Source organism: Pyrus communis, chromosome 13, assembly GCF_041283825.1.
Source record: "Pyrus communis isolate YQ-2024b chromosome 13, ASM4128382v1, whole genome shotgun sequence".
NCBI lineage: Eukaryota > Viridiplantae > Streptophyta > Magnoliopsida > Rosales > Rosaceae > Pyrus > Pyrus communis.
Genome location: NC_142577.1, coordinates 708,896 through 721,138, shown reverse-complemented (window position 1 = coordinate 721,138; position 12,243 = coordinate 708,896). Strand labels below are relative to the sequence as shown.

General features: G+C 35.4%; 1 protein-coding gene across 1 annotated transcript; it reads left to right on the top strand.

Moving 5' to 3' along the window:
- Window positions 1-7,781: 7,781 nt before the first annotated feature.
- Window positions 7,782-11,733, top strand: LOC137738356 (putative vesicle-associated membrane protein 726). Its single transcript, XM_068477993.2, has 5 exons — window positions 7,782-8,109; window positions 9,923-10,064; window positions 10,161-10,281; window positions 10,934-10,996; window positions 11,267-11,733. The coding sequence occupies exons 1-5, from the start codon at window positions 7,920-7,922 to the stop codon at window positions 11,411-11,413; spliced, it is 663 nt and encodes a 220-aa protein (XP_068334094.1). The 5' UTR covers window positions 7,782-7,919; the 3' UTR covers window positions 11,414-11,733.
- The last annotated feature ends 510 nt before the right edge of the window (window positions 11,734-12,243 follow it).

Here is a 12,243-nt window from a genome sequence, read left to right as displayed (position 1 = left end):
TTAAATGATTTACGCCTATTATGCCAAAATTTTAATTGAGTTTGGTAAATATTACCTTGTGATTAGAATAATAAAATGGCTATGGAATGTGCATATGCATATTTACCTGTTTATAAATATAGTATTGTGGTAGAATACTAAAATGATTCTACAGGACGCACATGTAAATTCAGGTGAGTTTAGTATATTGATTTGAATTGTATGGCACACATATATTCATATAGTTAGCTCATCATACATGCCTATATTTCCGTTAATGTTGAATTGTTCCTATTGTGGCATATTTATGATAAACAATGTTGGCATACATTAAATCTTTGTACATATACGTAGTATAATTTTGAGGAAATTATACTTGTTTTACGGCGAGGGGTTAGTATATTCGAAAATAAAGGTTTTCTTACGATCATTGTTTTGCTGACCCACTCAACTTTGTTTTTCGCCCCTCCAGGACCTAGATAGCTGCACTCCTTGTGGCGTTCGAGGAACCTTCGGCAGTTCTGACATTATCCTCTTTTAGATGTATGAACTTATCCATTGTTGTGTAATAAGTGTACTTTAGCTACTTTGACTACTCTATTGTAGTCTTACTGTCTATTATGCTCTGAATAATTGGAGTGGGTTCTTCCCATGACTACGCACTCTTTCACATTTTAATTTTAATTAGTTGTAGTTTAGTTTTAATTTATTCACGTTTTCACGTCACTTATCCTTATGGTTACGTCATCTCTCGGTGATGGCCAACATGCTTCGACCTTCCTAGGTCGGGGTGTGTCACGCAATATTGTCACTAAGATCACAATAAAACTGATTCTCAATTTATCATTGGTCGCATCCAAAGGCAGCCATATTCTAATGACAATATGAACGAAATAGATAAAATTAGAACAGAGAACATAGTGAATAATAAATAAAGAACGAAAAAGAAGGATTTCTTACACTCAATATGTTAGTAGAGAATTGATTAGCAGATTCATTGAGAACAATATCTTAAATATTTGTTCAAATTAATCACATGAAAATAAAAAGTTTGGATGATACTACAACCATTGAATGGCTAGGAGTGCAATGTAATTATATGAGGTTGTACTCTTAAGGAGATTCGGAAAAGTTTAGTGTTTTCCGCCCATTCAAAGATGAATCCTGGCTAAAACCTAGAAACATAGCACGCTAAACAGCAAAACTCTGAGCAAAGCCAACCCGTTTTGGGTAATGACGCATACTACTCTTTAAAAGAAATTCTTTCTTCTTAGACATCTCATTATAATATTTACCATGATCAATAATAAGAACGAAATGTTTACATTGTTCAAATAAAGAAAAACAATCTCAAATTATATTGAACAGTAAGGCTGTCTAAATTCTATTTCTTGACAACTCCCTTTGATTTGGTGAACAATGAGATGAATACTAAAGTAAATTGTGAAGAAACAACTATTGTATTATAAGGCACTCGTACCACTGAAACAAATTATAAGAATAACTAACGATTAAACAGAACATATGCAAAGCATCTGGATTTTTGACACATTACTGATCTAATGATTTGTCTTTTCTTCTATCATCAGTTCTTCACTAAAATATTTTCTTTAATTTTACCCCATCCCCTAAAAGAACACATTTTTTATTTAGTTATAGTCCTAATGGAAAGAAAATCGATGGATACAAAGCCCATTGGGAATTATGGCCATCCCTAACTATTTTCTTGATAAGACTAATTATTTAACCTCGGAGGTTAATCATAATTTTTTTGTATCACAATAAATATTACATTATGCTCGACTGGGAAGCATAGATAATTTGTACTCGAAATGTACTGATATATTAAAAAAAATCATATCTTAAATAGTGAAACGATATATACGAAATCACAGATTGTTAAGTTTGAATTCAAGTAACTATTCAATTACCATCAACTAGACCTGGCAATTTATTACACGACCCGTTAACACGACACGTAAACGACACGAAAATAACGGGTTTCGGGTCAACACGATAACTAATCGGGTCATTATCGGGTCACACGATAATAACCCGTTAATAACGGGTCCTTAACAGGTTTACACGAGAGTGACACGCGGGCAACCTGTTTCGACACGATAAGAAAAATGCTATTTTGATGATTTTAATATTTTAAACTACTAAAAAAAACTTACTATAAAATGCAATAGATATAATGAATATGTATATATTGTTTATTAATTATTATTCTATATAAATTTTAAAATTTAAGTTTTATTTATTTATTTATTTTTATAGTATATTATAGGCAAAGATTGAGATTAAAAATCATAAAACACATTAAAAATAAAAATATCAAGTAATTTAAAAATACCAAAAACATAAAAAAATTATAATAATTAATTTCCCGCCTAATATTTCAAGAGTTTCATTCATTTCCCACCTAATGTTTGGGAAATTTTGCAACTTATACCCATCCATTTCCCGCCTAATGTTTAACCCAAAGAAAAAAAATAACCAGCTTTTTTTTTTCTTTTTTTATCTCTTATAACATTTTAACTTGAATAAAAATAAAATACGTAATAAAAAACATAAATGTAATTTTATTATTAAATATCATCACATACTAATTCAAACATAGTCTAATTAACACTTAAAATATATAAATAATTAATATATTTATTCCAAGTCATCAAAACGATAAGATTCACTAACGCTTAAAGTTTATTTATACTTTCATTAAGTATAAGATCAATGCATATCCCATCAAAACGATGAGAGTATGAATAAACTTTTAAGTGTTAGTGAATTTATCGTTTTGACGGGATACATATCCTACAAAACTAATTTCAACAATCTAACCGTCAAACTTGTTTATACATGCTTCGAGATCGCATACTCCAAAAATTGCAAAAAACAAACATTCAGAGATGAAGTAATGAGACAAAACTTTTTAACGGTTATAAACGAAAAATCACGATTTGACGGTTATTTTAACTCTGATTTTGATGATTTTGTACAGCTACACTCCTTGACCTTATATGAATACAATGAATGAATTCGATCTTCAATTTAAAATATTTACACTAGTGGATACCACAAATCTTATGTTATACTTAATGAATGTATAAATAAACTCTAAAGTATTAGTTAATGTATCGTTTTGATGGGATACGCATCCTATGAAACTAATTTCAATGATCCAACCGTCAAACTTGTTTATACATGTTTCGAGATCGCATAGACCAAAAATTACAAAAAACAAACATTCAGAGATCAAGTAACGAGACAAAACTTTTCGACGGTTATAAATGAAAAATCATGATTTAACGGTTATTTTAACTTTGATTTTGATGATTTTTTACAGTTACACTCCTTGATCTTATATAAATACAATGAATAAATTCGATCTTCAATTTAAAATATTTACACTAGTGGATACCACAAAATCTTATGTTATACTTGATGAAAATATAAATAAACTCTTAAGTGTTAGTGAATCTATCGTTTTGATGGGATACGCATATTACAAACTAATTTCAACGATCCAACCGTCAAACTTGTTTATATATGCTTCAAGATCGCATATGCCAAAAATTGCAAAAAACAAACATTCAAAGATCAAGTAATAGGACAAAACTTTTCGACGGTTATAAACGAAAAATCACGATTTAACGGTTATTTTAACTCCAATTTTGATGTTTTTTTACAGCTACACTCCTTGACCCTAAACAAATACAATGAATGAATTCGATCTTCAATTTAAAATATTTACACTAGTGATGTTATACTTGATGAAAGTATAAATAAACTCTTAAGTGTTAGTGAATTTATCGTTTTGATGTGATACGCATCCTACGAAACTAATTTCAACGATCCAACCGTCAAACTTGTTTATATATGCTTCGAGATCGCATACGCCAAAAATTGCAAAAAACAAACATTCAGAGATCAAGTAATAAGACAAAACTTTTCGATGGTTATAAATGAAAAATCAAGATTTAACGGTTATTGTAACTCCGATTTTGATGATTTTTTACAGCTACACTCCTTGACCCTAAATGAATACAATGAATGAATTCGATCTTCAATTTAAAATATTTACATTAGTGGATACCACAAAATCTTATGTTATACTTGATGAAAGTATAAATAAACTCTTTAGTGTTAGTGAATCCATCGTTTTGATGGGATACACATCCTACGAAACCAATTTCAACAATCGAACCGTCAAACTTGTTTATATATGTTTCGAGATCGCATACGCGAAAAATTGCAAAAAAAAAACATTCAAAGATCAAGTAATGAGACAAAACTTTTCGACGGTTATAAACAAAAAATTACGATTTAACGGTTATTTTAACTCCGATTTTGATGATTTATTACAGCTACACTCATTGACCCTATACGAATACAATGAATGAATTCGATCTTCAATTTAAAATATTTACACTAATGGATACCATATAAATCTTATGTTATACTCGATGAAAGTATAAATAAGTGTAGATTTTTAAAACCCTCCAAATCTCATGAGCAATGTTATTTATTTGAGTGAAAAATTAATAATAATAAGTGTGAACAATGTGATCACTCGTAATGAAAAGCTTTACAACTTTCATTAAGGGGTCAACTCCGAAATTTAGTATGTATATACTAATTTAATATTATGTTTTACATTTTTTTGGGTCAAATTATGTTTTTCTTTTCATTTTTATTGATTTAAAATATAATTTTCTTAACGGGTAACGGGTCGGGTCATATTACCTGATAATATTAACGGGTTGATTTCGGGTCGGGTCATATTACCCATTTACTTTAACAGGTATTACACGACACGACCCGTTAAGCTATCGGGTATGACACGAAAACGACATGAACACGAGAAACACGACACGAATGCCAGGTCTACCATCAACCTCATCAAAATTTATCATATTCACAACAGTGTCATCCCAAGAAACCAGGCAATATAACCTACAATGAATACTAAGCTTCAAACTTTCTTTAATGAACTGGGGATTTGAAGTTTCCATTGGTCTCTAAAACTAATGCAAATTTGTAGAGGCTAATCTCTATTATTTCTTAACCAATTTAAACAACAAAGAAACAATTAGGAGTAAGGTATAAATGAAAAATGAATAAACCGTGAATATGTGATATCTAACAACAAACCAAGATAAAGAGCTCATTTTATGGTAATTGTCCATATGGAGCAATGTTTTAAAAGGCTCGCCTAGGTGCTCTATGAGGCTGAGCTTGAGGGTTGTCGCCTCTATTTTGAGGGAGTGGGCGTAAGGCTTTGCCGGAGCCGCCTAGGCTGTGGAAGGCGTGTGACAGCCCGTCCCGTACTTTTCGTACCGTAGGGGTGAAATGACGGTTTTGCCCTTAGTATGGTTTTTTTTTCGTTGTGTGGTTGTTTTTGAGTTTTGATTGGTGGAGTTTGGACCACACACACACCCCCACACTTACCCTCATCCCTATCCCTGTCCCGAGCCCCTCTCTCTCTTCCTTTCCTATTCTTTTCGTACGGACAACACCATAACCCTCGAGATCTTCACGGATCGTGGAACAAATTATATAGTTGTGCTCGTGAGGTCCTTAGGAGTTCAACCATACCCATTTCAGGTAAGGATACCTTCGTTTTCACGTCGAACTTGGGATCCCCCGATTTCTGAGCAGCCACCCTGAGAACTAAGCTACTGCCGTCAAGCCAAGAAGCTCCAACGAGTAGTTGTTGTTTTTCCAACGAAGATCTTGTCAATACTAGTGAAGGTAACATTCGATAATCCTTTTAAAACCTAGTAGATAGTGTTGTGGTGTACCTTTGGAATAATTTTAAGAAGCTTAGTGGCTTTTGGACGCAGAGAACTTGGAGGAAAAGGATTCTCCAGTTCCCAACAAGAAACCCGGTCCTTGCAGGCCATTTTTCGGCCAAATGCGACCACAAACGAGAACCCCCAATGATATATTTTGATTCTTTGTTTCTGGGGCTTTAATTTGATATATTAGGTTGCTAGTTTCAGTTGAGTTTTGGGGATGAACGAAGCTTCTAAGCTTCTGGCTTTCTTCTTCGTGGAAAACCGGTGATAAGACCGAGTCGACCCAACCCGACCTGAAAAAAAAATAAAAAATAAAAAATAAAAAAATAAAAGGGCCCCAAACATGGAACTGGCCCTAACCCATGACCCATCAACTCAGGATGCAGCCCAATCCATTTACTAAATGGATTTGGAATATTTCTGGAATATTCTTTGGGTTGACTTTTTTTCAAAATTTTCTTGAAAACCCTATTAGGCTAATTTCGATGCCCCAAGTCCGTTTTTGACATCCATTTAGTGTAATTCCAAAGTTTTAACGTAGTCGACCACCTGGGCGGCTCGGTTGACCATTTAAGGTTAACCGTTGACTTTTTCTAAAATTTGTCGGGGACCCTCCTTAGTGTATTTCGACGCCCTGATTCCAAATCAACACTCCGTTTTCTCAAACTTAATTGTCTTGGTGGAGTTTTACTAATAGGTCCCAATATTATGCTTAGTTTCGATTACTATCAGAGACTTTGGCTATCTTAGTTCGAACGGCTGCAGCCTCGCAAGTATCTATGAGTGGGTCTTTTCTTTTTTACGTACATATATATATATATGTGTGTGTGTGTGTGGGTGTGTGATTTTCCCAACAACTGCTTTATATATTATGATGTGACATGTCATGTTTAGCTTTACAAATAGACTTTTTGTACACTTTATGCTTTTAATATTACTTGTGGCATGACATCTTTGCGTTTTATCTACTCATTATTACATGTTTGCACAGTGTCTCTTAGTTATTTGTACTATCATGGGCCAAGAACTAGCTTCACGTGCAGTTCACATGCACCGTTTATATTCGCTTTGGATCAAGAGTTAGGTGTCAGCCTGTCCTTTTGTGTGATATTTTGGACTCGTATGTGATACGACTGGTGTAGCTCACATGATGTAGCACTAGAATGTAAAACTTACACCCAGCCTGTTCCATTGTTTGTATATCTCTGCAATGGACTTGTGTGCCTACATAAATTAATGAGCATTGATTTCTTATAATAATGAATTGAGATTTGATGTTGAGATACCTTGTTGTTGTGCCTACACCCTTTAGCTCATTTGTGTTGCAGGGTACTTATTACATACTAATATTATAATATTTTTAGGAAACCATTTACTTGTTTTACAAAACTTTATTTTTAGGTCCACTCACCCTTGTTTTTAGCCCTCCAGGATTTTAGTGGCAAAGGTTTCGTGATGACAAGGATTGTTGGTAAAAGCTGTTATGTGGAAGACTTCTCCTTTCGGTATAAATGTCCTTATTCTTCTTTTATTGCAACTTATCTACACTCTGACATCACTTGTGTGATATGCGTTCAATCCCGCTCACATGAGCACTCTAAATTAGTCACTTTTAGGTTTTAATTTATTTACATTATCCACATCATTACACTTTATGGTTTCTTCACCTTCCAAGTATCGGTCAGCACATTGTGATTCAGGTGTCCAGATGGACATTCCAGGTTAGGATGTGTCAATTATCCTCCTTATAAGTTTTGTAGAATTTGTTCACGTTTTCCTATTTTGACAAAACTTATGAACGCAGCGCACGGTTCACACCACTACTCTACAGGGCCTTCCCGCCTTGGTCTATGCACCTTTCATATTTTTCCATTTTTCTTTTATTTATTTATTTTTGCAACTGTTCAAATTAACTGCATCACCAGTGTTACGACGTCGTTCTATGCAGGAACTCAGAGAAAAGAAATAGTACGGTGTATGGCTTTTTCTTTCTCTCTCTGCGTAAATTCAGCATTTACGTTCTTTCCATCCCGTCGTCCCTCTCTCGCTCTGAATCTCCGTACAACCACATTTCGATTGGGACTTACTGTTAGGTTTTTTTTTTTTTTATTCTCCCTCCTGTAATTTGGGATTCAGATGGGGCAGCAATATCTGATCTACAGCTTCGTCGCTCGAGGCTCTATGGTTCTGGCCGAGTACACAGAGTTCACCGGAAATTTCACCACCATTGCCGCTCAATGCCTCCAGAAGCTTCCTTCCTCCAACAACAAGTTCACATACAATTGCGACGGCCACACCTTCAATTACCTTGTCGAAAACGGCTTCAGTGAGTCCCCATGCATTCATTTCCTCATGCGTTTTTTCGTTTCCTTCCCATTAATTTATGCGTTTCCCTTCAGTTTTGGGTGATTTTATCTGCGTCTTCCTCTCTTCGATTTCCTTGTTTCGACGACTTTGATTGATCCCTGTGTTCTTTCATTTGTTTTGTTGGATTGAGAGGATTATATCAATGTACGTTTATGGAAACGCTGATAATTGTTAATTATTTGTTTGATAGAACTAAATTTTTGTGTTTTATTATTTTTTTACATGATTTTTCGCGATTCGCAGTGCATTGAAACTTTCGGAAAATGATACGGAAAGGACAATGATTGTGCATACACTGGGATGCTGTGTCTTTGTTTTTCTATTAAGGGACCTATTCGAAAATATCTGATTTGACAATTCGAAATGTATTTTTGCTTGATGCCTATGGAGAACGTAAGGATCATTGGGGATTAGCTGATAAATGATCTCTGTGTTTTTCATATTTGAAATGTCATGAGATTTTACATCTAGTCATCATTCATTTTCTTTTACTTTCTAGTTTTTCTTGAACAATCGAGAAGGGTGGTTGCTCGTCTGTGCCTATAGTCAGTTGATCAGATCTTATAGAATCAGTGGCAAGGTTATATATTTATATTTGTTGGAACCCCCTGTCCCACATCGGACAGAGGGAGAAGAGAAGAGTGTTTTAAATAGAAATACCCCTCTCTAACTAACATCGAGGCCTTTTGTGATAAAACCCCAAGGATTGTGCAGGTGGTTAAGTGGGGACAGTATCGGTGTTGTTGGAGTGGGCCCTCGGCCCGTCGACCTGAAAATTTCTACATAGTATCAGAGCCAGGAGGCGGGCCCGTACTGCCACATGATTGGGTGGGTCCCCGTTGGCCCCGCGTGATTGTCCACGTAGGCCAAAGATGCCACGTGTTTGGGTGGGTCCCCATTGGCCCCACGTGATTGGGTGAGTCCCGACATGGCTCCACGTGGTTGCCGATGTGTGGAAATTCACGTGTGTCCCATAAGTGGGGTCTCACGTGCGGGGGAGTGTTGGAACCCCCTGTCCCACATCGGACAGAGGGAGAAGAGAAGAGTGCTTTAAATAGGTGGTTAAGTGGGGACAGTATCGGTGTTGTTGGAGTGGGCCCTCGGCCCGTCGACCTGAAAATTTCTACAATATTGCATTCATGTAATAGGCAATGCACATTGTATAGACAATGGATAATTTTTATTTATCTTGTGATTCACTAAACAGTTGTACTTTTCCTGTGAGAATATTTCTACAATCAGAATTCACTGGTGAAAAGTACTGTTTAATCATCTGAGTACTGTTTAATCATCTGAATCCGTTTTGACAGTGCGTATTTAAAAAAGTTTCACAAAAACGTTTATGAATGTGTAAAGTACTATCAGATTTTCTGAGAAAAGTTTATGTTTCTATCTAATGTTAAGGTTTTGGAACAAACTTTTTTGTTTTTGGGTGTATCGTTATTGGATTAGATAGATTGGATAACTTGTCCCAATTTTCAGCTATGGTCCTATTTTTCCTCCTGTTCGTTGCTCTTATTGTGGTTGATCATATATCTTTGTGTATTAGTAACTAGATCGCTATATTATTGGAAGACTATCGCTGTAGTATTGGAACATTGTCTTTAGTTTCAACTTTGAACTTGAAGTCTTCCAACCAAAAGAAAATGATACTCTGCGAGTTTCTTTTATTGGATTTTTGTTTATTGATTTATTGAAGTTCAATGCTTGTGGAGTGGTTCTTAATCTTGTGGGATTAGGGTTTTAGACTCTTTTTATTTTGGATTCTACAGCCTACTGTGTTGTTGCCGCTGAATCTGCTGGCAGGCAAATTCCAATTGCCTACCTGGAGAGAATCAAGGATGATTTCAACAAAAGATATGGTGGTGGGAAAGCTGCGACTGCTGTTGCCAATGGACTGAACAGGGAGTTTGGGTATTAATTTCACGAAGTGCTTTTCATGGCAACAAATATTGTTCAAATTTTAATTTTTCTGAATACGCTTAACTCTTTTTTATATGGATGTTTTAGACCCAAACTGAAGGACCACATGAAGTACTGTGTAGATCATCCTGAAGAGATCAACAAGCTTGCAAAAGTGAAGGCTCAGGTTACTGAGGTCAAGGGTGTTATGATGGAAAATATTGAGAAGGTGGAAAGAACTGATAACCTTTTTTTTTATACAAATTTTTGTAACTGTTATGTAGGTAATTTGGAAGTTAAAGACTGTCTACGATATAGCCTAATTTTGCATGCTTATTTCTGATTACTAACAGACTTTTGCTATCGAAATTTTAGCACTGGCATCAATAATATCACTCTGACTAATTCTGTGTATACATTGCAATAACTCGTGTGTATTTTGGATATATTCTGTGCCTTTTTCCATACATTGACTCAATAATATGTTTACATACCCGGAATGGTAATCATTCCAATCCCTTCCCATGTCAGTGTTTACCTACGTGCAATAAAGAATCAAGAAACATGTCGGATCTCTCTGATTTTACTTAGTACCAAAAACTCCCTTAAGTAATCAGTGTTTTATTAGTAAGTAATTGGCACATACAAATGTTTCTTTGTGCAATGGTGCTTTTGTAATCAGATTGCTTTTATTTGATTCCTGAAAAGGATTTGTGATAGGAACAACTCGATGCCTATTTCATTTTGAACCCAGTAAACAGGTCAATGAGATCATTTCCTTTTGAATTTTATCCCTCTAATATTTGTTTTCTCATTCACACTGCATTACAAGTGGGATAATATGTTACCGATTTTGTCGTGGAAATTCATATGATGTGCAGGTTCTTGATCGTGGTGAGAAGATTGAGCTGTTGGTGGATAAAACTGATAATCTTCGTTCGCAGGTTAGTCAAAGAATCATTACTTCTGGAGCTAGTTGTACTTCTGGAAACCCTTGTCCTGTTAGGCTTGGGTGATGGAAGATGATATGGTTATTTGATTAGATAGACGTTGCAAGGCGCTACACTTGCTCTTACTTTCTTTTCTTTATCCCTCCCCCATTTTTTCACCTTTTCTTGTATAACCATTGTATATCTCCCTTCTGTCAATTTCACGATTTTTTAATATACTTTGTTATGGTGTATTTATATTTTCAAAATACTGGTTTGTTGCAGGCCCAAGATTTCAGGACACAGGGAACAAAAATGAAAAGAAAGATGTGGCTTCAAAACATGAAGATGAAACTGATTGTCGTGGCAATCCTCGTTGTCATAGCACTCATCATATATTTATCTATTTGTCGTGGTTTCAAGTGTACCTAAGTCGCCTTGGAATGTCTCTGGAAACTTTCCTGATGTCATGCGGCAGTTAAGGTCTTGGTAAATTGCTCTAACTCTTCCAGTTCTTTACCTATCTAGGTTCTACCCGTCCTCTTTCGCTAGCCATTTTAGGACGGGGGCTGTTTTGTATTTCGCATTGGTTGTATAGTTTATATATTTTTACCTTGTCTAGGTAGTTAAATCACTATATGTTCTCCACCATGTGTAACGGATCCTTAGCTTATGATGTAATGGAGGAATACTTTGTAAATCAGCATGTCCTTTTGGAATGCTATTCAAATCTATCCCCTTATTTGCTTTTATCCAATTTGCAGTGATACAGTAAGTTGGTTGAGACCGGGTTTCATCACTACTACGTTTAACAATTATCGTGACGAAACAAAGGCTGTTGCGCAAAGAAGATTTTTGTCGGCCAAAAAATTGCATGACGAAACCTTTGTCGTCAAAGTGTCATCGCACAAAGCTTGTCAAGTTAGGGTTTGCGCGACGAATACATAAAGTTTGTCGCGCAAAGTATATTGGCCGACAAAATTAACATTTGCCGCACTAAGGTTTAAGGGACGAAGTACCTTCGTATCGCAATATTTAACATGACAAAGGACTATTCGTCGCACTAAGTTTTAAAGGACGAAGGCCTTCGTGGCGCAATGTTTAACACCACAAAAGAACCTTTGTTGCACTAAGTTTTACGAGATGAATATTTCGTGTTGCAACGTTCAACACCATGAGGGTCTTTTCGTCGCGCGGCTACGTTCAATATCTAACTATGAACGCGTGATGCATCAGTGCACCATTAGAGCAACCTTTGAATA

Coding starts and splice junctions, on each gene's coding strand:
- LOC137738356 (XM_068477993.2), top strand. CDS start 7,920: ATGGGGCAGCAATATCTGATCTACAGCTTCGTCGCTCGAGGCTCTATG. Junction 10,282..10,933: donor TGATGGAAAATATTGAGAAG/GTGGAAAGAACT, acceptor TATGATGTGCAG/GTTCTTGATCGTGGTGAGAA. Junction 10,997..11,266: donor CTGATAATCTTCGTTCGCAG/GTTAGTCAAAGA, acceptor GGTTTGTTGCAG/GCCCAAGATTTCAGGACACA.